The 25515-nt window shown below is 46.6% G+C and overlaps 1 protein-coding gene across 6 annotated transcripts in view; it reads left to right on the top strand.

The window, feature by feature from the left end:
- FRY (FRY microtubule binding protein) overlaps positions 1-25515 on the top strand; it is a 674187-nt gene that overhangs the window by 522300 nt on the left and 126372 nt on the right. For all 6 annotated transcript variants that reach the window (XM_086935130.1, XM_086935129.1, XM_086935133.1 and 3 more), the window contains exons 40-41: positions 478-676; positions 1672-1793. In XM_086935130.1, coding sequence (XP_086791256.1) covers positions 478-676; positions 1672-1793 — 321 coding nt within the window. The remainder of the gene's footprint in view (positions 1-477; positions 677-1671; positions 1794-25515) is intronic.

The raw sequence follows: 25515 nt of genomic DNA, 5'->3' as shown, positions 1-25515 counted from the left end.
GTGTTGGGTTTGATTCCTCCTGGTTGTGTGCAGCCTGAGACTTGCCTTAAAATTAATAAAAACATTTTAAGATTCCTAGACTGAACAGTACTGTTATTGAGATGTGTTTGATTGCTTTAGGCATTCTGTTCCTGAGAACAAAGCACTTACTGCCCACACCCAACTAAAAAAATATGCGAATATTTAATTTGAATATTTCGTCCTGTTTTAGCTTTTAAAACCTAAAAAAAAGTTATGTATTTACATTCTAGTGCTAAAGCCTTTGTCCTCCAGCCATTGTGGTATGGCCATTTATAATAATCTTGTAATCCAAAGACCAGCCATGTAGTCAATGTATGTTTTGTATGAGTAAAGTGCTTCAAATCAATGCTGTACTCTCAGAAGGTCTTTGCGTTGCCTTTATTTGAATTGCTCATGTTGAGGATAAATGGGTTATTGCCTCTGTTCACCTCTCTCCTTCCTCTTCACCGCTACCAGGTGGCTTTGACTTCCTGCGAGAGTACCAGTCTTCACCCGTGCCAGACTCTGGGTTAAGCTCCAGCTCAACCTCCTCCAGCATTAGCCTGGGGGGCAGCAGTGGGAACCTCCCCCAGATAGCCCAAGAGATGGAGGACAGCAACACTTCTGGAGAGGTTGATCTAAAAGCGAACAAGCTCATTGAATTTCTGACCACCAGGTAAGTGTCAATAATGCAGATCCGGTGTTATCTTTTTCTGATGTGGGGGTAGTCAGTTGGACCTTTGGATGGTCAATGGGAACCAGTAAAGATTTGCACAGACGTGTTCATGGATGAGCACACTGCATTGTTTTTATCAAGTGATTATGATTTACTAGGCAATTTCAAGACCGAATAGCTGTTAACTTGTATATTGTATAACTTTGAAACTCGATTGTATAACTTTGGTCTAGCTTTTGTATGTCAATCCAGGTTTGAATCACCACCCTGTTTGGGTTGTGTACAGGCTTGCCTGGGGTTCATGTTTCCCTCTGTGTCCATGCTGGTGTTGTCAGATGTATTAGTTTTTTTTATAAATTTAGAATTGGTATGTGCAAAACAGATGTCCAAAACCGTGTAACAACTGTAGCAATTGACAATATATTAAACTATACGTGTAAATGAATTTCATGTACTTAAAAGTTATGTTGAACAGTACATGATACATTCTTATCATGGTATATTGATTTTGCGAGCCCTCAAAATGGATTTTTTTCATGTTGTACATCTAACAAGTGCATAGGTCTATCGTCAATGGAAGGAAATAGTTGCCTTAGCTTCAGGATATTAAGGAGCGTCACTACATTCTGCATTAGTGCATTGAGCATTGTGTAAAGTATGACATTGTCAATCTCTTTCGCATTGTAAAATAAAAAGCCCCTCCAAAGTGGTATTTAAAATTGTTTTTAAAAAACGTAGAAAGGACTCTGGTGACCAGTTACAAGTTAAAATGTCTGTAATCGTAAAGCTGCAAGGGTTTTACCTGTCTTATTGCATCACTCACTGAACCATCCTCTCTAGGCCACTATCTTGGACCTTGAATGTGTTTTTTTCGTTGTTTGGTAACATGGTGGTGTTTAACTTGGGGCTCCACAGGTGTGAATTTATGGCCAAGTTATTATCATCTGTCAATTTATCCATTACTTAGAATGAAATAATCAATTTATTTGTTTCAGGGCCTTCGGTCCCCTTTGGTGTCATGAAGACATCACACCTAAGAACCCAAACTCCAAAAGTGCAGAGCAACTTACTAACTTTCTGCGTCATCTGGTGTCTATTTTTAAAGATTCTAAGTCAGGTAATAAATAGACTTCTTTCATTTCGATGCCTATGGGTTTCAATGTTAAAGTAATGGTGGCACTTTTTAGACTGTATGCTCGGCATGATTGATAGGTAGGCCATCAGTATTTCTCTTTGTAAATAATACTGTAATTTCATCCCATTATGATCTCCTCCTAGCATCATACTGGTTCCAAGATATTTTTAGAAATTCACCATACACGCTGAGGGCTGCATTAGATATGTTCTGCTTTGTCATGTTATTCCCCTCGGCACCCTTATGGAGCTAGAAGAAGGCAATTCTCCATGTTGGATCTACATGAGAGGTGCATGTACTGTTTTGTCCTGGAACCTGACACTTGGGACTGTTACCCCTCTACACATAGGCATCATATAGCCATGATAAAGAGGGAGGTCAAGCATTTTATGTCCTTCCATCAGCAGAGGGGGTAGTTTAGGTCCCTGGTGAAATCTTTAGCCTCTGGACTAGTGGAAATGGTATCATCGTAGTGGACGGGATGCAGCACCTACAGCCAGGGTTTAGCCTACTCTAGCGACATACCTTACGTTCAAATGAGGCAGGGGGAAAGAGGTTGCTGTGTTTTCAGATTGGGATCCTTCAGTTAAAACAGTCCAATCCCTGAGGACCGCCAGTGTTTTGATATGGTTTGGCTCAAAGTCAGACGTTTTAGGATTTCCTGAACCTTACCCTGATCAAGAGACGATTGAGAATAAGCATTTATAATCTGATAACCAAATGCTAATTCTTAATGCAGACATTCGGTGTTTGATTGATCTACAGTGGATTAGACACTTCATCAAAATGGGAAAGCTCCCCCAACGTGCGCGCCCCCCTTACAGAAGAGTACATCTGTTTTTTTCATAGTTTACAAAAATGTTATGCAGTTGAGCTAAATGTAATTTGTCATTGAGTAGGACTAACCTTGATCGATATTCTTGCAGCCTCAGGATAGTTAGCTGAGCTTATGCTATTATTTAATAAACCCCAACATTATCTTACTTTTAATTTATAGGAAAAACCCGTTCTGTTCCCACCACATATAGGCAGGCAAAATTAAAACTCAGACCAGTGCAAATAGACCTTAAATTTACAAGGAGAAACCCAATACTAATGAATGTGGTGGTGAAGACCCCCTTGGCAAAATCTCATTTAAAGCTTTTCCATAACTTCACTCATAGATGCGTAGAGTTTTGATGTAATAGGAAGAAAGGTCCTTTACTAGGCCCCTTTCATATTTACTCTAGGATGGAATGGCTGTATCAAAGAAAGACCTCTATGCTAATCCCAGCACGGTTGTGGCACTGGCTTGTTCATTTCTTACTAATGTTGGTATCAAAGGCATACTTAGATCAGGTCCTCTACTATTTTGGGGGATTCTCAAATCATGCTTGTGGGCATGCTTTGTTGATGAAAGGCTCCTTGGGACCAGATAGTTCACTTCGTAGAGCTCTTTACATAAGTATGTGTTTCCCCCTATTTTTTTGTCTTCAACCCACCTGTTGCTGACTTTGTTTTTGCTGGTTTTGGGACTCTGTGCACATTACCACTGCTCACCAGTGCTAAAGTGCTAGTGCTCTCTCCTTAAAAACATGGTAGAATTGGCTTATACCCAATTTAGCATATTTAATTTACTTGTAATTCCCTAGTACAGTGCACTACATTTGCCCAGGGCTTGTAAAGGAAATGCTTCTAGTTGGCGTTCAACACTGATTGTGCAACCCGCCCAAGTAGCATTTTAAACATGACTCTGGTCTGCCATTGCAGCCTGTGTGTGCGGGTTAAAATTACCAGCTCAAGCTGACAATGTAAACTTGTTTCCAGGCCTATACGTTATTTTTTAGTACCTATAAGTCACCCTTAGGGTAGACCCTGGGCAGCCCAGAGGGCATGGTGCAATGTATTAAAAAATAGGCTATTTGGGGGATGAGCTACGCTCCTGACTAAGATGGTAGTGTGAGCTCTCGGCTCCTCCGGGGCCGTCCCCCAGCCTCAACATCCTGATCACTATCCTGCCCCTGAGCGTGGTGGCAGTCGTCGGAAGGTGCGATGTGCACCTAGAGCCTTGTCTGACTCCCCAGGGACGCTGGAAGCCTGAGATGCAGGCGGCGCAGTTTCGGGCCTGCTCCGGGACTGAAGCCGGGGCCTGGCGTGGAGGATCAGCCGCCGCGGAGAGCTACAACAGCGGGGACCCGGACCGGAAGTCGCCGATCGGGTCCGCCCGCGTGGATCGGCAACTGCGGGACGCAGCGGAGGTGAGCGGCGGGGGTGAGCGGTGACTGCGGTGGTTGTGAGAAAGCCCCCCCTCGCGCTGCCATCTGAAAGAAATCGGGCGTGAATTGGAGCCCTTTGAAGCCGCCGCGGAGGAGGCGACAGCTGAGGGGAGACCGGAGTGGCGGCGGGCTGCATCCTTGTGAGGGAACTGGGGGTGAGCTGAGCTCGTGTCCATTGGCTCCCACCTCCCCCTCCCCTCCCCTGTTGCAGAAGTGGAGAGGGGTGAGGAAACCAATAATCAGGCCCGGCACTATGTGTTGAAGGGGTCCCATGAATGGGTCCTTGGAGGAAGTGAAGTGCCTCCTGCCTGCATATAGGCCTGTTTGGAGAGACCCGAGGGATTGGGCCCCCCCTTCCCCACAGATGGCGGAGGAAGTGGTGCTATTGGCAGTGCTGGTGCTAGGAGTGGGGAGGCGATTTACAGACAGAGCCATCCTAGCAGGGATTCAGGCGGACGGTAGTCCCATATCGCTGTGGTTGTCTGCCCCTGGCCCCCCCGGCGAGTCACGCGCTATTGATTCTGAATCGACTGGTGGACACTTAAACGAGCCTTGGGTGGATTTGAAAAGCATATCCTGCAACCAATTCTCGGACCGAGGCTAGTGAGCGGAGCGAGCAGATCAAGATATGGCGACCAAACTGGATAGCGAGAGACACTCGTCCAGGGTATCAAACAGGCCTAAGCATGTGCAGACCAAGAAGTTAGACCGCTACACTATGCCTAAGGGTTCCCCATCTGACTCGTGGCACAGAGCAGGGGGCGGAGGAGATTCATCGGGCCCAGTGGCGGAATTGACGCTGCTTGATGTCATGGGGGCAATAGAGGAGATCAAGTCTTCCCTGGGGCAACAGATGGATCGCTGGACACTAAGCTGGACACGGTGTCGATAGAAGTAAACCTAATACGTGCAGACCTTTCCAAAGTAAATGAAAAGGTCAAATCTCTGGACATCAAAACCGCTAGTCTGGTGGAGGACGTGGCGCAGTTGCAGCAAGAAGTGCGTGATCTTAAACTGTCTCACTACCAGGCGGAGCGTAAGCTGGATGAATATAAAGGGAGAGCTCGGCGCAATAATATCCGCATCCTAGAAGTGCCCGAAAATGCCACACACTCCTTCTTTCCGGACTTTACTCAACTAGTACAGAAGCAGCGCCAGAACTTTCTGGCAGTCAAGAAAAAACTGCGAGAGAGGGGGTACAAATACGCCATGATGTTCCCGGCACGTCTAAAGGTGGAGGCCGGGGGAAGGGCATGGTTTTTTGATAATCCGGACATTGTATCAGACTGGATTGACAGCCGTCACCCCGATAGCCCTGGGTCCCAAGCCCGGGAGGGAGAGGAACCCGCTGAAGAACAGGATTAAGTCCAAATATGATTGTACGGACTGTCTGTACTCTGTCAGGTTTGGGATGGGTGCACGATCGCCTGCCTGGTAAGATCCTCCCGGAGAGCTTGGAACTGTATCCAGACAGGTGAGCTCAGATGGACAATTGTATTTTTTGAGTGCAGGGTTGGTGGGGTGGGAACGGGTTGCCGGCACCTCCCTCTTTACTATCTCTAGTAGCCTTGTAGTTTTTGTGTGTAGGGCGACAGGCACTCTGCTAGTTGGGGATGGGCGTACGCCGAGTGCAGGGGTGCAGGAAGGGGGGAGGGTAGGGATTGTATCGCTTTTTGTGTTTATGTTAGTCAGGTTTGACTCTTTGATTTTTTCGACACTAATGGACAGCAGCGCAAAAAAAGAAAACAAAATAGGATATTTTTGGTTTTACATGCCTTGGTAGTGAAAACTCTTACATTTGTTTTTCACTACTGCAAGGCATACCTCTCTCATAGGATAACATTGGAGTTGTCTGTTTACATTTAACTGGCAGTAATTTCTAAATGGGAACAGGCAACCAGTTTGGAATTATAATGAAAATTCCTTTTTAAAATTATAATTTGAAAGTGCCATTTTTAGAAAGTTGACATGTTCCTGCCTGAGCCATTTAGTGCCTGTAGCCTGTCTCTCCACATGACTGAGTGGAGCTGACATTTGGGCTTTGTGTATTCCTCCTAAACAGCCACAAACCATAGGGAGCTTTGGTGTGCCTGGATGGGCCATCATTGACAAGATGGGAGGAAGGGGCTGGGTGCAGCCCTTCTTACACCTGAATAGAATATGACCTTCTACCACACAAAGGGCTGCATACCACTTGTAGATAGTCTGGAGCCAGGGCTGGGAAGGCAGGAAGCCTGTGCACTTAAAGAGAATTTCTAAAAGTGTCTGCAACATTCTAGAGGAAAGGCACCAGGTATACATTTTGGTCCTCAGACACGACCTCTACAGTACACTTTTGAACCTGTGGTACAATGCCTGAATGAAGGACTGCTGTGGTGCTGAAAGGACTGCCACTCTGCTGGATTGCTGCTCTGAAGGACTGCTGTGTTGCTGTGTTGACCTGCTGCCTTCTTGCCGGGTGAGAAGGACTAGACCTGCACTTTTCTGCTCATTATCTCAGAGTGACTCAATGGTCTAGGGGCTGGCCTCCTGGCTTGAGCCTCGAGGGAAGAAGGCTCCATAAACCTTGACCTAGCACCTGGACTTTGTCATCTGTGAGTCTACCCTGCCAAGGGGTGCCACCCCAGTAATGGGCCCTTTAAGGTGGGCCTAAGACATTCGGCCAGCCTCTGTGAATCCAGCAGAACCGATGCATCTCCTCTCCTGTACGGCGTAACCCTGAGCAGAACCGACATATCTCCACCAATGCGAGGATCCCCAACATCTCTAAGACCCATATCGCCTCTCAGCCCACTGCCTCATCAGAACCGCTACTGGGCAATGCATCCTCAGCATAGGCACTGGCATCCCTAGTTGACGGTAACCTTAACAATGACACCGGACTCTGCATTGCAGCCTCGCAGCTTCTTAGAACCGACACATCGCCCTGCCTGCGCGCCACATCCTCGCTGCCAGACCTAACTTCACAAGCCCTCTTTGACAGGATCCTCGATGACAACACAGACCCTCAGACTGCAGCCTTTCCTCATCTCAAAACCAAAGCATCGCTTCGGCTGCAGAACTCATCTTGATGTGTGCCCTCTCAACACTCCGCAAAGCAGAATTGAAGCTACTTTGTTTGGCGGGCCTAACCGGGTCCCTGTAGCCAGCCCATAGTTCATCTTGGTCGGACTAAACTTGAGACTTTATCCCGGTCCGGCATGACTAGATAGCCATAACTGGTGCATTGTGTTTGGGCACTATTTTCACAAAACTCTTTTAAATTGCATATCTCTGGCTCTACTGATTGTATTTTTTTGTTGTTCGGTCTTGTTTTATTTATTTAAAATAACTCTACGTTTCTAACTTGGTGTGGGAACTTTTTTGGTGCGGTGTTGTCCGCTTTATTACTGTTTAAAGTGTTGCACAAATTCTTTACACATTGCCTCTAAATTAAGTCTGACTGCCATGTTAATTTAGGGTTGGCTTGTGCCTCACCTTGATATCGATTGTGGTTGCTGCTTTACCAGGGCTAAAACCCCAGGAAACCAACAACCCAATTTCTCACTGTATTCATGGCACTCACTTTGGACTGTTGTCCGATGTGAGTGAGTTCTGCAAGTAATAATGAACCTTTGTAATACTGCCTTCCTGCATATTATAGGTTGCCATGAACTCCTCAGCTGTAGCATACCCAGCAAATTTGCCACCCTGCTCGAGGTAAGAGAACTGTTAGGTGGAGGCAGCAGCATGGTGACCCATTGGGAAAGAATATCTGGCTTGCTGTTGAATTTGAAGAAGATTACATTCAACCAGTTCCCTCTTCATATCCTTTCCTATCTCCAGAAACTCTCTGCTGGCCCTATTCAACCTCACTCCATTCCCTCCAAAGACATCTTGATTAAGGAGTAAATTGCCATCCTGCCAAAAGGTTCCTCCCATTTGGCAGTGTCTGTTTCTTCAGGTTGAGCGATAACTTGTCATTGGTGTATGTGGTGCAAAAGAAAGAAAGCTCAACATAAATGTCCCTAAACAAAAAGACCTTCAGCTGGCATTTGTAGCACTCCTCACTGCGCATCCATCCTGAAGTACCATACATATGAAGGCGATGCCTGATGCAAGTACGAAGAGAGAAGTTGCATCCTGTAATCTGTGCTGCATAGCCATTGAGCTGTGGGTCTAATGTCTGGTAAAAGAAGTCTGAGCAATGGTAGTTCATCTGACTATTGTGATGCATGTGTGGGCAGATGCACAAACAGTTTAACATTGGTTATTGACTACTGTTCATTGCAGTAAGACATTCTAATGGATAATACTTGTAAGTTTGGCATACCATGAGTGGCTCTATTTGCTACCAGGGTGAATTCCAAATGTGCTCTTTGATTACTTGAATATCCTCTGCAAGAGTTGCTAGCTGATGATGCTTTCAGCTTCAACTGGAAACTTCTTATACAGTATGCATTGCCCCGGTCCCAGCGATTCTGATACTGTTACTGATGATCAGGCAGCAAGGGGCAAAAGTTATTATGATTTTCTCATATTGGGCCAAGACCTTGTTTCTGAATCCCTTATAGCTCAGTATCTATTCTTCGTGGACATTGATTGTTAGGAGGGGTTTTAATCCAGATCTGAAATTCCACTGCCTTTAGGCTTGAAGGCAGAAAGACAGACCCTGGATATTTATTCTTTTCCCACTGAAGTGGTGGCAGTAGTCTTTTTGGCTAGGCACCCATCTGCAAAGACAGTGTATTCTCTGCTATGGAGGAAGGTTGAGAATGGTGCATTTAGAGCAGGTGTCTCCAACTAGTTGATCACGAGCTCCCAGACACCTTCAATGTAGCTCACAACCTTGAGTTCCTTTTTTAAATAAACACAGGGTCACATTTTTCTTTTAAGTTAATTGAAGGTTGTGTTTACTTTACATTATTATCACCAGATAAATTTTGCTCCCATTTGGCGGGTGTTTTTAAATTGGTCCCACCAGACGAGCAAAAGCAAGTTTCCCTGCCGGTGCGAGCAGGGAAACTGCTGTGTCCCGGGGGTGGGCTCCTCGGGACACAGCAAGTGAGCTGGCCCTGGGAATGTGGGTGCGGGCCATAGAAGGGTCCGGGCAGGGGACTTGCGTAGCTCTTTTGTTTTAAAATGTTAATTCGCCCTGGGAGATAGGTTCCCATGCGTATTTGTAGACTCAGGGAGGGGGGGGGGGGTGCTGCCCCACCCTTCTTTGGGAAATGTTTGCCTCGGGGATGGGCTCCCCATGGCTCGCTGCCCCCTCCCCTTAAACAATGCAGGCCAGGGTCCCCATTTTTTTTTTGTTGATCTGCTGGATTCCTGTAAAATAATGGCAAAAATTGCAGATTTTTTTATTTTTTTTTGTATTTTGGACGGGGGTGGAGAGTCCGTCTGGGTCTTGCTCCCTTATTTCACTTTTGTTTTTATGTCCAAAAATTGTGGTAGTGACATTCATGGTAATGTGCTACGGCTGTTATGTATTGCCCATGTTGAGGCATTCCAAATTGATAGCGCCTTTGTTTTTTACATTACTGCTAGCACTCCTGCCAGGTGCACCGAAGTGATCACTGTTTATAATCTTGCATGGGGGGAGGGGGCACTAATATATTAATGTATTCTTCTCTAATGTGGTCACTGATACAACACTAATAATATTAGTAGCTCGCAGTTATTTTTGTTGAACTTCGGTAGTTCTTATTATAGAAAAGGTAGGAGACCCCTGCATTCGAGGAACAGGTGATTTACCTTTAATTGATGGACACCCTAACGTTTAGAGCAATTCATCTTTGTCATCCCACCTCCTCTTCTATAAAAATGTATTTGTTCCTTGGCAGTATATTTTCTGATGTAATTTACATTGTTTATTTCCTTTTGTCACAGCCAGTGGCGTAGGAAGGGGGGTGCGGTGGGTGTGGGCCGCCCCGGGTGTCATATTCAGGGGGGTGACCAGAAATGTTCCGCACCGGGTACCACCTGACCTTGCTATGCCACTGGGCACCGCCTCTGTGCAGCACAGAATTTAGGGCGAACGGGCATCGCCTGTACTGCCAGCAACTCTTTTCAGTCTTTTTAGGTTTTGCCTCGCCGAAGATGCGCTCTGCGCATCTTTTCGGCGCAGGCGAAATCCTGTTGAGTTGCATAGTGTGGCTTGGTTCGGCCCTCGTCGTTGATTGGCTGGCTCCGTAAACGGAGCCTTGCCATTGGACGAGGGGCCTGTCCGTCAATGCCGGACCAGACACGGGGGCGTTCCCGACATTCTTTGGCTTTTGCCGACGTCACGGGACGCCGGGAACGCCCCCGTGTCTGGTCCGGCATTGCCGGCACTACTGCATCCTACCACTTTGCCCTCTTGCGCACTAATGAGGATTTATGGCGAGTCCACTAGTCCTTAGTATTGGGAAACCCTTTCCCCATTCTTTCAATCGCTGAAACCGCCGCCGTGGCTTCGACAGCGCGACCAGAGCCAGTGGGCTCGTCAGGAGGGCCGCGCTGCCATTGGGTGGCCCAGGGAGAGTTGCCGCGCAGCCATTGGCTGTTCCCCGGAAGCAGAGGTCCGGCCCGCCGCCTGGTTGTGGGCGGGGCCGGGAGGACGTGTTGTTCCGCTTCCCCCTGCCTGGGGGAAGCCTTTGCGGGAGTTGCCGGTCTCCCGTGCCCAGAGGGAGACCGGGGAAGAGGAGAGGTCGCGTCGCCGCTGCTGGGGGCTCCCGGCGCCCCGGAGGAGAAGTGGATCGGGAGCCTGGCGGCTCCACTCGGGAGGACGACGGCGGAAGGAGAAGGCGGTGCTTCATTATGAGGAGGAGACCCGCCGCCCAGCAGAGAGGCCGCCGCCCGGAGGAGCCCGCCCAAGAGAGCCCGGTGAGTCTGAAGGGCTGGGGAGGGCTCCGTGCGGCTGCTGTTGGTGCCGGAGAGCGGCACATGGGCGGGAGTGGAGGTAGGGCGGCCCCAGCTGGCCTCTGCCCCCACCTCTTCTCCTCACGTTCTCGCCACCTCGTCCATTGGTACGTGTGTATTCGTAAAGCCATCTTTTCTACCCGCTGCATTTTTCCCCCAACTAACCTGCTGTTCCGTTGTTTATTTATTTATTTGTGATGGTGGTCTGGCAACAGTCCGGCTTGGGTTAAAATGGCGTCCTGGTCGCTCATGAATCTTGGGACGTGTAGTATTTTCGTTCTCTGTTAGCTATTGGCTTACTAGAAGGGGAGGGGTTTGTATACTACAAGTCCCAGGGGGCACGACAGGTTCCCTGCTTGAATGTACCGGCGGGAAGCCTCTGGAGGAGGATGAGGCAGGGAGGTTAGGAGTGGAGAGGTTCAGATCCCCGAAAAATTGTTGGTTTCTGTTCCGTATGAAGTAAACCACACCGGACCCGAGGCCCCGTCCGGAGAATCCCTGTCCCCCGCTCACTACTTCCGATGCCTTGCCTAGGGCTGCAACCACAGCTGGAGGACAACTGGAGAGCCACAGTGAGTAAAGTCTACAACCGGAGGTGCATCTCTGTTGCTGGGCACGGCGCGGCCAACTCTGCGTCCGTGCCTCGCACAATACGTGTGCCTCTGTGTCTGCATCCCGGTCCTCGACACCGAACATAAGCACCACCCTTCATGTGGTACTTTAACCGCTTTGGTAAACTGGAGTGAAGCCTGGCTACAGCCGTCCTCCTGCCGCTAGTGTCTGTTTAAAGGAACCGGGGCAATGTCATAATGCCTATGTACCCTGCCAATGACTCGATGCCAGTTTTCGTTTTGCAATGGATGGGGGAGAGGTTAATTGTGGGATGGTAGATTCTCTAGTAATGGTACAGACTCCAAAATAACGATTCCAGGGTTATCAAGTACTTGTACCTGCTGGCCCCGTCCTACTGTTTAATCGACATATTTTAGGTTTAAAGGCACCTAACGTCGATTACACGGCTTGGACGTAATATTCCAGTGGTATTCGTTTTTTTGTACTCTTAAGGAGGAAGTTGCCGTGTAGCTGATGCTTAACAGTCCTTTTAATCATGCAGTTTAGGGGTATGAGGAACATAGGCGCTGTACTTGGTATCCGGTAAATGTTTGCAATGGGCAGAGGTAAAAGTACACATGTTTAGTATTTCCTGCCTTTGGAAGGCAGACCCTCCTTGGTAGTTAAATGTTTGGAAGTATAGGTTGTAAAATCCAGGGTAGTCACGCCGGTGTTTACGTCAAATAATTTCTACTTTTTGTGGTGGCGCTCATCTGGAGGTTTGTCAATGTTCTGCCATTTCTTTGGCCCGCGGTTCTCGATCGTCGGCGTTGTCACCAGAAGCTCCTTTAGCTGCCCCTCCCCCACACAAACTGGAGGTGGGCCGGAGATGGCTAGGATCCTCCCTCCCCCGAACCCAGGAGAATAATGAACGCTCACGTACATTACTCCGCCCTTCGTCTCAGGCGAAGGAAGGGTGGAGAAATGCAGAACCTCCGATGTTATACAAATCGCATTAAGCGTTGTGGGATTTATTCTGTGAAGAAAGGCAGCCTTTTTATTAGGACACTTTATACAACAATTGCATCTTTTTAAAATTGCTTAATTATAATGTTTGGGCCTCGTCGATGCATGTTTAAACCGCCAGTATTAGCTGAAATTTGCCTTATGCAAAACTGTGTCCAAAAGACCTTTTTTTAAATAAATATGTCGGGGCTGTTATCTTTTATTAGTGATTCAGGTGGGGGGGGGGGGGGGGGTGATCCATCTTACACTTTGCAGCATCCCAGTTCTATTTTACAACCAGAGTGTTACCACAATGTACATGCCGGCGGATAGATTGTATTTAATCAAACTAGCGACAACCATGTATGAATAATGTTTAAAGAGCATGGTGTTTGCGCAGCTACTATTGAGTAAATGCACAGTACGTTGGGGTAAGACCTACATGGCGATATAGTTAAAGTTAGTATGGTGGGTGATGCACTTAGAAGACATTTTTAATAATGATCATATTACACAGTAACGTAGTTTCTGAAAGGTTCGTGGTAGTTATCCTAGTAACGGTGGGTGCTGTAGGATGATTAAGCAGGCGAAGTTCGAGAGTTGGAGTAGAGACGTGTTTTTGGCGGCCAGCCAGGCAAGTGTAGAAGTAGATGTGATAATAAATCTAGGGAAGGTTTCTGTAGTTAATGTAGTCCTTTATCAAGGCTTTTTCTGAAGGAGAGGTAAGGAAGTAAAACCAAGAGAGGGTATGTAATGTGTTTAATGCAGGTTTGTTGTCACTGGAGCAAGATAGCGGTTCCGAACATAGGAATGCACTAATCAGGACGTGGTTGCAGTCATTGAAGAAGGATTGTACACACTAAGGCAGGTTCGCTGACATTGACACGATTGCATTCAAGCAGAATTATAGTAACTAAGGGGGTTTGCTGCCACTGACAAAAAAGTGCGTTCGCTTTGTTTTCTGTACTAAAGTTAAACTAGAACTTCGGGCACTAAAGCAGGTATGTTTTCACGTTAACAAGACAGACTGCAGTTTCTCTGGATATCACTTATTAACTCAGGATTAATACAAGATTACTGTCACTTTGGCAGAACTGCGCCCCCTGAATCAGGATCACACTCAGTAACAAGATTGTGGTAACTCTACTGCTACTCTCACAAAATTGCTACCACTCTGGTAGTATTGCTGCGCGCAAGTAGGGTCGATGACTGTGGAATAGGATTGCCGTCAGTGAGGCTGATTCAAGTCACTCCGACAGGACTATCCTCATCCAGGCAGGGCCGCAGTCAGAACCATATCTTCCTGAAAGTCTCCAAATCGCTTTCCTAGTGTTACATTTGTTCAAAGTTTTTGAGCGTGCTTGCTGCCTGGTTGTAGGGTCGATGACTGTGGAATAGGATTGCCGTCAGTGAGGCTGATTCAAGTCACTCCGACAGGACTATCCTCATCCAGGCAGGGCCGCAGTCAGAACCATATCTTCCTGAAAGTCTCCAAATCGCTTTCCTAGTGTTACATTTGTTCAAAGTTTTTGAGCGTGCTTGCTGCCTGGTTTGTTCTATCTATAGATTTTGTGTACCATGCAGTGCGTGTGTATGCCTCTTTTCTCTGGCCAGCTTGAGGGATCCTTGCTCCTGTTACTCGTGAGCATCTCTAGCTGCTTCTTGTTTGAACCATGGGGCGTTATTACAGTAACCGGGGGAGGATTGCAGCCTCTCGTACAGGGCTGTAGTGACTCAGCCAGACTCGCTGCCTCAAACCACATTGCACTCACTTGGGTAGGATAGGACTCACCATGTCAGGGTTGCAGTCACTGATGCAGACAGGTACCTCTGCAAACGGTAGTGCAGTTGTTTTGAGGCACGGGTTGCACAGGAATCTTTATGGGAGTGCATTCATTCTTTGACAGAGCTGTTGACCTCTAGGGTCCCACGGATCATCTGAGGTGGGGTTTCGTTTTCTCAGCCAGGATTACATTCCTAAACACGGGATGCCCCGCTGTTGTTTTAGAGATCGGTTCTGACGTGAAACCCTAAATTAGCAGCACTGTCCGAAGACGCAGATTATTTACTCCTAGGGCGAGCAAGCGCTAGATATCGATTACTCCATAAAATGGATCATTCGTGGCGGGGTGGGGAGGAGAAGGCGGGCGTGACAGTCTCCATGCCTCATTCAGCTTGATGCCCCTTCTGCGGCACCTGGACCAACGAAAGCATAGCAGGCTGTTTGCTGTATAGATGCTAAAAACCATTGACCCTGTGCTTAGAAACCCTGGAACTATTGCTTGTGAGGATTATCAATATTCATTCCCTAGTGCCCAGGCTATCGAAAGTCCTTCGATGCTGAACAGGTTTCTTTTTGTTTGTGCGCTATATAATCGCTAAATAACAGCAGCATTGTGATCAAAAGCTCCGAGACAGCTAATAAAACAAACCTGTCTTCGCTTTCATTGTGGTTAGGAGTGTGAACAGGTTTGCAGTTTTTAACCGCTCTTCACCTGTTGTGACTTGAATGATCGGAGCAGATGTGCTGCCGTCTACAAACTGACTGCCGTGCACGTTAGAGGCAACCCCTGGCACCCCATCTTGTCTTCAATGGATGCACATTTTTTTTTTATTGTTGCCTAATCGTTTATAGTTTTTGTTTCCAGAGTCGACTAGCATATTCATAACAACCCTGCTAATGCGCATTTTCTTCTCCATGTTGTAGTTAGAGTTTACCAGGGAGGGAAAGACTATCGTGATTGTACCTAAGATATCTGTTTTGTGTACACCATTATTCACGTTTGGAGGGAAGCGGGCTGCGCGTTAACACAAGTGATGTCAGCATTTCCACCTTGCATGGATTCAGTATACATGTTTATTTGGCAGAATAACATTTGTCGTTCGTTGAACGAGATCTATGTACGTAAATCTAGGTCAGTCTGGGGGATAAACAAGAGAACTCTTAAGTGATGGTGGTTGGATTACATTTTCTTCTCCCTACCAAAGCACAATATACCTGGAGAAGAAGAAAAGTATTTGCATCTTACAAGCATGGAAACATTGCGAGAAATTGTGGTTATGGTGTTCATGTCATTTTGCGTTCTTCTCCTATCACTTGGACCTTGATCCAAAAGAACCTCTTGGGAATCATCTGCACATGTGAGTCAGTGTTAAAAGATAGAGGATTCTGATTCAATGTATCTGTGATTGAGGAAAGCTCCCATAACAGGAAGTCTTAACATTCCTGACCGTAGAATCCAAGTTTAAGACAAACCAATGTGACTTATCAAGTAATTCATCATGTTGGCAATTTTTGACTTGCATTATCTTTCTTGACTCGCATTAAATGTAGCATACTTCTGCTCTGTGTGGGGGGGGCTCTGTGTGGGTGTATGTGTGGAGGGCGCTGTGTGGTTGTGTGGGGGGGCGCTGTGTGTGTGTGTGTGGGGGGGCTCTCTGTGGGTGTTTGTGTGTGGCATTTGCGAGAGATTAAGCTATTGGCATTGTAAATGACAATGCCATTTATTTATGTTAAAAAAAACATAAATAAAAATAATGTCAAGAGCAATGCCAATAGCTCTAACTTGAACAAAGGCAAAACCATTGCATTGTAAATGCTTGTTTTCTTGGGGTGTTCAGTGCCTTTCATGTGCACCTTTGATATAAAACTCTTTGCCCTGGTCTGCAATGCCGCCTAGTGATCCGGTGTTGCTCTGCTCGAGCAAGAGACACTCGTCCATCTTGCTTTTCTATAATGCGCCTCGAGTCTGACTTCATTCTCATTATTTCATTGTCTTCCTGAACGCAGCTGTGACTGTGGTACAAAACCATTATCATGTGAAGCCCAAGAACATACTGACGCAGGTGAAACCTTCCGAGCCCAAGTGCGACCCTGCGAATAATGCAGCCTTCCTGTCACATGAATAAACTTTTTTTTAATTCTTATTTTCCATCCGCGTTCTGGTTTCTGTCGAGGACACCTGGAAGGTGCACCTGGCGGGCGCGGACACCTGCCTCTCTTATCGTGCAGTGCGCTGTGTGCGTGCGTGCGTGCCTGCCTTGAAGGTAAAGACGCCAGCATTGTCCTGACAGTCCCTGCTGTATGTGTGTCTCTCTTCTGCCCTATTCACCCGGCCTCGACCCTTCACCTTCTTCTTTGTGCTCTCTTGTCAGGTAAACAGTGCCCTCGTGGTTTGGAAACTATTGCTTTCTTTTCCGAAGACAAAGGGAACGCGCAGCAGCTACTGTGGTGTGATGTTGTGGTCTTGTTGCCCCATTGTCTCGTGCTGGGTTTAATGAGCTGGTGGCTTGTGATTGAAAGGTGGTAAACGGGGCCTCTCGTGCAACCAGTGGCAGATGCTTCTTGCTCTGTTTTGGTCCAGCCCCCACGCCCTGGGCCCTGACTGGTTGGTGACGCATCCTGGGTCTGGTTTATTGTGCATCATCTTCACATTTCCAGAAGAGGGCGGCGTTTCAGGGCCAGTAACAGGTTAGACATGTGTACTGACTGCTGTCACACTTGAGACCTAAAAGAAAGCTGTTCTAAGAATTCTGTTATTGTTTTATTTCCGTATGATTACATCATTATGCCGGTGCTTGGAAGTTAAGGCTTTTATGTGCTAGCTGTCAGAGGTGTGTCCCTTGCAAGGGGTGTTTGATGTCTCTTCCTCCTGTAATTGTTACTAGGAGGCTGTGGTGTGCATCTTACATATTGGAGTCTCTCACTGTCTGTTTTTCGTTGTTATGCTGGGTCAGGAGGCTTAGTGGACTGTTGCGTCCACTGTAGGGGCCTGTGTTTGACCTCATGGTCAAAGGTTCAAATCCCGGCCGGTTCACTCAGCCGTTCATCCTTCAGAGGTCAATAAAATGAGTGCTATTGAGTTGAGTATTATAAAACATATGTTGTTCAGCTGCAAGATACCCTTCTGGGTGAACATGCACTTTACAAATGCGCATGTTAAGTTACGTTATACACTTGTTGACAAACATTAATTAGAAGTACACACCAGTTTGCAGTTCCGCTGCTGTTCCGACTGTGATGAGTGGCTGATTTTGGGTTGCTAGGTTGACAATCTAGCACTGGTCACAGACACTACCTTCCTGTGCAAAAGTGAAAAGAGCAGTAAACACAAAGGACTTATCATGGATTGTGTCATCTTGATTAAAAGGCGGGGGGATGCCTGGATCTGATTAAAATCTATTTTGTTCAAAAGTCAGATGTGTAGTGTTCCATCTCGGATTGCTTTAATGTATGTGACCTTTTTTAGGTTTAGGTTACAAAGAGCTTTAGCTGGGCTCTGGGTTAACCCTTTGCTCATGGTTGGATTGCTTTGCGGTCTCTCTCTCGTCTCTTGATTCTAATTCCATGACTCCCACCTATTCCTGTGCTGAAGTGGTCTGTTTGGATGAGTTGTATCTTTCCACTGCTGACTTGAGGGGATTATTTTTCCCTTTCAGCACTCACTGTGATAGCATTCGTTTTTTTTTGTTTCTCCTGACATCCCTGCTTTAACCCTCCATCTTTGTCCCTGGTCTCCACCTTGCTTCCCCATTCCTCTTTACATTTTTGAGTATCCCTATAATTGTGCACTATTTTCTACCCTTTTTCTCCATGTGCTTCCTAGTCAGACTTCCTTTTTTTTTTTTTTTTACAAGGTTCCGGCAGTGGCAAAGAATGCTACAAGGCTACTCCCTACCATTTTCGAGCTCCTGCATTTTTTTGTACTTTTAATGTGCTGTTCTAAAATGGTTGTTGCTGTTGCAAATTAAACTGTCAAAATCACTGCTAGTACGTCATGATGGATGCAGAGGCATTTTCCATGACACGTGCATATATGTACCAATGGCCATGTTAGAATTGCTTCATGTTCACGTACACATAAGAACAATCGAGTTTTTGTGTTCTACTAACGCCACCTTCTCGTAATACCTTTAACTGTGATTGGCGCAACAACCATCACCATCTATCTATTGCTGACTTTTTTGTAATAAAATAACCATGCATACTTCTGTCCTCTCCCAACACCCAAACAATAACAGTTCTCAGCCTTATTTTTACTCAGCTCAGCATAAAGTTGCATGAAAACTCCACAAGAACAAATCCACCCCATCACTAAGTGTCACACTGAAAGTGTAAGAAACTTGGTCCATCTAAGCTCTGCCAGAAAATACACATTTGTGGATAAATCTACCCGTCTCTTTGGTCAAACTTGGAACCTCCACTCTCTGGGTCGCTTATTGGCCTGGTGATGAGGTTACACGGAAGATTAGTCCACAGTAACTACACCGCATACTGAAGGTGTCGTAAGGCTTAAGCAAATGATTGGTTTATTTATAGAAACGTTTAACCAGGAAGTCACATAGAATTTATAAAAGCAAAAAAAAAACATGAGGTATTTGTTTTACTTAGTATTCATCATAGGTTTTAATCCAATGAAAAACTTTATTGTTTGTAATTTTAGTCCGATCTAGTCTGTAGAAGGAATCATGACGTGGATTAAGTGAATTTTTGTTTATTACTCCTGACTACCTTACTAGGAGTACCCTGCTTTGATGGCATGCCACTTATTTATTTGACCATCCACTCCACGCTGTAGACAGAGCCACATCCCTTTTGTGTTTTTCACACCATTAGAACAACAGTATTGCAACAAAAAAAACAGTCGAGATCTGAGGTAAAACTCGGAAAAGCATAACAAACTTTTATCACGGCAAATGACAAAAATCAAATTTTGAAAACGGAACAGTGTAGCATCCTGCTACAATAATTACAGACACTTGTGGTTAGCTTAACTGGAGCTTTATTACACACTTCTTACTCCTACCCTCTCCCTACTCTAACTGCCCTCCTCCTGTCCTGACTCCTCCTCTTCCCCTCAGCCCACCTAACTCTGCCCACCCCAGCTACTAGACTGTCAACTGTATTACATCTCCCCCTTTCTTAACAAAATGAGCTTAATGTCTTCAGTGTTCGCAATTCTTCAATCCACCACACGGGTTGGCGGATGGCCTGTTCTTCAAGCCTCAGTAGTGTCGAATCAGTGGTGGGCTTGGTTTTGGTCAATCTTTCCGTTGCCTTAATCAGGGCATTATTGACCACGTTGCGTGTGAACTGTTTACTCCCACACTCCACAGTCATCAGGTTCCTTTCCTGTGGTGTAACGGTTGGTTCAGATGCTCCTTCCCTTTCATGAGTGGATAATGTTCTGGTCCTCTTCTGGGCACCTGCATCTGCTTTTACTTCCTCTTGTCTTTTCCAGTTGAGGGCAACACTGTCCTCCAAGTCAGGGTCATGTATACCAGACAGTACGGTACTATCTGACGAGACTGTCTTGGTTTGGTTCGATAACTCATTCACGGCCTCGGGTTGTCTGGCGAACTCGTGGGTTATCTGTGCATAGGCATGTCTCTCTCTCTTCTGATGATCTCTCTCTACTGACATGTCCGGCTTTCCTTGCGGAGTGGCTGGCTGGTCCCTTCCCGTCCGGTGACTAAGGTCCACTGTCTCTGTTTTCCTTTTGTAGGTCCTTTGAGTCAGTCTCGCGGACCCCTTCAGGGGTGATGGTGTCTGATCTATGTCCGGATGTACTTGTGATTGACATGACAGGTTGTATTGTAGCGTGACTGAGTATTCAGAGACCTTAGTGTGTGACATGTTGCTCTTGACGGGAAGGATGTCCTTTGGTTCCATGGTGCGTTCGGGTGGTTGACGCCATGGCTGTTGTTGGGACCATGACTCGGTCAACTCACGGGATCGAACAGACGTGCTCTCTGTGTCAGAGAAGTCTCTTGTCGACTTCCAGGATCGGACAGACGCGCACTCTGAACTAGAGGAGTTCCTGGCCATAGACGTGCTTTCTGGGTCAGAGAAGTCTTTTGTCGACTTCCAGGATCGGATAGATGTGCACTCCGCGTCAGAGAGATCCTTCTCCCCATTCCTTCTCAAACGTTTCTTTGAAACTGTCTTTGGTAATGGATGTTTGAATTCCGTAGTCCATGACAAATTGCTTTTCCCCTTTGAATTGTCTTTGAGATGCTTCTCCGTGTGCCTTTGTTGGAACATCTTCAATGCTGTCTCATTTGGGAGGTTGTTTGATGATCCTGTGCTTGTTCCTTGTGCTTGATCCCAAGCTTTTGCCTCTTTGACCTTCTCATCTGAAGTTGACGATTTCCTCTCCGTTTCTTCGTTGTCACGGGAGCCATAGATGCATGGATCTTTTCTGGTTTGTTGCTGTGGAGTATCAGTCCGTCTTGTGCGACCTGTTTCTCCTTCTCGCTTGTTTGATGCTCTAACACCTCTGATTTGGGGGTGATGTGTTCCCCTGCCAGATGTTTCCTTGGACTCGTCTTCACTGCTTGGCGACTGATGTTCCTGCGCCGACGTCCGGTGTTGACCAGTGCGATCCCTTCTTCAATGATTTGTTTTTCTCTCCCACTTGTTGTGCTGGATGCCCTCTTGTCCAGGAGTGTGATCTGTCCCACTTGACACTCTTTCCTCATCAGAGTACTGTGTGTCATACTTTGAATGACTCCTTGAGGAACTTCTGGGGGGTGAATAACTCCTTGGGATTGTCTTTTGGATGGTTGACTCTGAGTCATCTGACTCAGAGTAATCCTTGGTTGGCTTTGAGTAGTCGGACACTGAGGAATCGGACTCCGAGTAATCCTTGGTTGACTTTGAGTAGTCGGACACTGAGGAATCTGACTCTGAGTGATCCTTGTCACTTTCTTTGTTCTTTTGGATGGTTGGCTCTGAGTCATCTGACTCAGAGTAATCCTTGGTTGACTTTGAGTAGTCGGACACTGAGGAATCGGACTCCGAGTAATACTTGGTTGACTTTGAGTAGTCGGACACTGAGGAATCTGACTCTGAGTGATCCTTGTCACTTTCTTTGTCACTGTATCTTTCCCATTGTCTTTTTGCTGGTCTGCCTTCCCTCTCTCTCCTTTCAGTTCTGTTTGTTTTCTGAGTTCTATCTTCCCAGGTATCTTGATGGTTTGCTCTCAGGTGCACGTCCCTCATTCCGTCTCTTGCTTTGATTTGCATTCCAATTTTGGCCTTCTTGATGATTTCCTTTAACGACCAATGCCCTTGCAGGATCTTGCGCTTTGTGTCAGGGTTTGTGCAACCTTCAACTATCCGAAGTCGAATCGCATCTTCATTTGTAAAAGTGTTGAAGTGGCAGCCTCGTACCAGACTTTGCAACCGAGTGATGAAATTTGGCAACGGTTCGCCTGGTTCCTGCCGTGCTGTATTGAAAACCATGCGACTATGATCCACATCTGTCTGTGCGTTGAGATGGGCACAGAGCTCCCTTTGGAGTCTTTTATAGATTTCTGTATCCTCTTTGGAAAATGTCCTGATTGGGCATCGGCCCTCAGGACCCACCAGACGGAGGAGTAGGATCAGACATTTTCTCTCTCTTTGCTCACCATTGGCTTTTAAGAAATCTTCCAATGCTTCGAGCCACCAGTGTCGTTTGAGATCCAATCATCAGTCTGCACCGCTGAGGGCGGTACTTCAACGTGTGGAGTGACCCGCTGTGTTACGTCTCCTCCCGCCATGAGAGAGGGAGATTCTGTTCAAGGTCTTTGGTCTGTCGTTTGCTTAGAAATTGATAGTCTTTGTAACCATCACTGTATGCGCCGATGAATGAACTTGGATGGTTCTACTCTCTCCGGGGTCCTCTGTAGGACTGCCCTCCTCTGGGTCTTCTGCAGTTCTGCCAGGCAGCTCTTCTCCCTTCGGCGCTCTTCGGTTTGTGCTCAGTGTCGTCTTGCTGCGCATTCGCTTGCATTTCTCAATGTTCGCGTTTCCACCCGTGCTGACATTTGTTTTTGTCAATGCATGTTTGGTAAGTCACTCTTGTGGTTGCTTGTGCTTGTTAGTTGATTCACTCTCGTGTTTGCATGTGCCTATTCTGTTTTTGTTGCCGAGACTTGTTCACGTGCCGTTATCCACGCTTATTTATTTGCCTTACCAATGCCTATTGCTTGGCATTTACCAGTGCTTGTTTATTTGCACATACCAAGGCTTGTCTTTGCCAATGTTTGTTTGGTCTTCGCCAACGCTCGTTTATTTGCATATACCAATGTTTGTTTATTTGCATGTACCAATGCTTGCTTGCTTTTGCTAGTGTTTGTTTGGTCTTCACCAATGCTTGTTTGGTCTTCGCCACTGCTTGTTTGGCCTTCGCCAATGCTTGTCTGGCCTTCGCCAATGCTTGTTTGGTCTTCGCCAATGCTTGTTTGGCCTTCGCCAATGCTTGTTTGTTCTTCGCCAGTGCTTGTCTGGCCTTCGCCAATGCTTGTTTGGTCTTCGCCAATGCTTGTCTGATCTTCGCCAATGCTTGTCTGGTCTTCGCCAATGCTTGTTTCTATTATGTTCGCCAATGCTTGTTGCTAAACTCAGCTCGCCTGACCTCAAAATGGCCGCTTCACAGTTGTACAGGGATGTCCTTCCTAGTTGCCTGACTCAAAGATGGCCGCCGCTATGGGAATCTCGTTTCCCACGAGATCTCATTCTCATTCAAGCCTCCAGACTCATGTCTCTTCACTCGGCACTCACCGGCAGCCGATTTCCAGGCAGACAGCACTTCCAGACACACATCTGGACATCAGCGTGGCAGGTAGGATCGGGGTGGGCTCCCGACCTCCGTTTCTTCAGCTGCCCCGCCACTCCTCACGCATCCGGGGTGAGCACCCGGTCCTAGCGCTCGGTCGCGCTTTTCCCGCCGGGCTCACTGCTGCATGATAAGACCTCCACCGTCTCCACTCCAGCGACGGACACCACGGGGAAAGATCGGGGTGGGCTCCCGACGTCGCGTTCCCTTCCCTTGGACTCGCGCTTCAGGGGTGAGTTTTTGAAGTCCGTTTTGGCGCGCGATTGCGCTTGCTGATTCTTCCAGCGATTCACTTGCCGAGCAGCAGGCTCCACGCAGCCTTTCTCGGCCACGGAGCTTCAGGCAGGCAGGTAATGTTTCTGGCGGCTCACTCCTCGCCGCAATGCTCCTTTCTATCTCGGTGGTCGCGATGGCAAACTCCTCATCAGCGCCACCTGGGACAGGATCACACAGTGTCACGAGATTGGTGTGGGGTGCACGATGTGCCCGATCCCACCCTCGTCGCCAGCTGTAGCATCCTGCTACAATAATTACAGACACTTGTGGTTAGCTTAACTGGAGCTTTATTACACACTTCTTACTCCTACCCTGTCCCTACTCTAACTGCCCTCCTCCTGTCCTGACTCCTCCTCTTCCCCTCAGCCCACCTAACTCCGCCCACCCCAGCTACTAGACTGTCAACTGTATTACAAACAGAATGGGCACAAACTTGTAAAAGTATTTAGTGGGCATAGACGGTTTTGATGAAAGAGTTTTAAATTGGGAGATTAAACTTGGGGCTGCACTTCTGTGCTAATATTTTACGTTCGTGGCCAAGTGTACCTAGAACTTTACTAGACTTAGTATTAGTTCTCCAGAGCCAAAGCCTACTGCTGGGATCCTAGAATATAAGACTGCTGGGGTGTCCATCCATTGTTGACTGTCAGACTTAATGTGTTCTGGAGTGGATCTTTGATAATTTGCCAACTTCGCAGTACAGTGCAATCCGAAACAGTACTGTTTATTGGCTTGACTAAACACACAATGATTGTTTTGAGTATTTTCTGTTTTTACACTTTTAAGATGTCATTTCTACAGTACGGACTGTTGTGTGAAGTTGGGCTGCTCTCTAAAGACGTTCTGGGCTTGCTAGTGTCTAGCCTTCTTGTATTTTCTTGAATTTTTAGGTTCCCTATATTGACACACATAACTAAGGTATTCAGTACCCATGTCTACCATCTCATATTTTCACCGAGCAGGACCCAAAACTATATTCATCGATTTGTTTCTGAATGTCTGTGATACTCTTTGCCTAACCTCTGACGTACTACCTCCTCGATGCTTCATGTTTGATACTATGGTAAGAAAGTGAGCTTCATCTTCAAGAAAATCTTTACTACATTGGTTACAGATCCTGGCTGCATTTAAAGTCGGGTGATCGATATCCTTTAGACAGAGGTGCAACAACTGGCTCTGCTGTCAGACTCCTTTGATCAGCAGCCCATCACCACAGAACTGCCAGTCAGCACATTGAAAGGCCACCTCAGCTACCAATCACATCATTGGAAGGCCACCTCAGCTACCAATCACACCTTTGGAAGGCCACCTCCGCTACCAATCACATCTTTGGAAGGCCACCTCAGCTACCAATCACATCTTTGGAAGGCCACCTCCGCTACCAATCACATATTTGGCAGGCCACCTCAGCTACCAATCACATCTTTGGAAAACCACCTCAGCTACCAATCACATCGTTGGAAGGCCACCTCAGCTAGGGCCAGGTTATCCTGTTTGCAAGAACCAGGGATAACCTAGTTGCCAGGAATAGAAAACAAAAAGACCCTAAAGCACTGGAAAAAACTTCCAGTGTGTCACGGTCAATGATGGTTTGGTTTTCAAAAACAACCCACAAATATTAAAAAAAAATGCTAAGCGGGTTCCTATAACATGCTGGCCAGCATAGTCTGTATCTCTAAAGTTGGGGTGGGACGTGGGGGCGGTATTCATGCCAGGGTGGCATAAAGAAGCCTTATGCTGCACCAACTGCACAGCCAACTGTAAATGATGCCTTTAGTCACTTTAACGAGGCCTACAATATATGCCTTTTATTCTTTTAGAATTGTTTTCCTTGTATAAGTTTCCTTGTTTCATATGCTTTTTGAGCGCCTTTCTCAAGGTGCTATGTTCTGTGGGACATTCTACACACTTGCCGTGCATTGAATGTATTCCAAGATTTAAATGTCACCGGATCTTGCATATTAGATTCCGGTTGGGACAAGATTTGGGATACATATTTCATAGATTAAAATTTTAGTGATTTTGTTTCAGTTCCAGCCTAAGAAAAAACATCATGTTTGAATGAGTTGTATTATGTTTCGTTGTATTTGCTTGGTGAATTGTTTTAAGTACTAGGATTAATATTCATAT

The sequence above is a fragment of the Lissotriton vulgaris genome, chromosome 8 (assembly GCF_964263255.1).
Source record: "Lissotriton vulgaris chromosome 8, aLisVul1.2, whole genome shotgun sequence".
NCBI classification, from domain to species: Eukaryota; Metazoa; Chordata; class Amphibia; order Caudata; family Salamandridae; genus Lissotriton; species Lissotriton vulgaris.
This window is presented reverse-complemented; position numbering and strand designations above follow the sequence as displayed.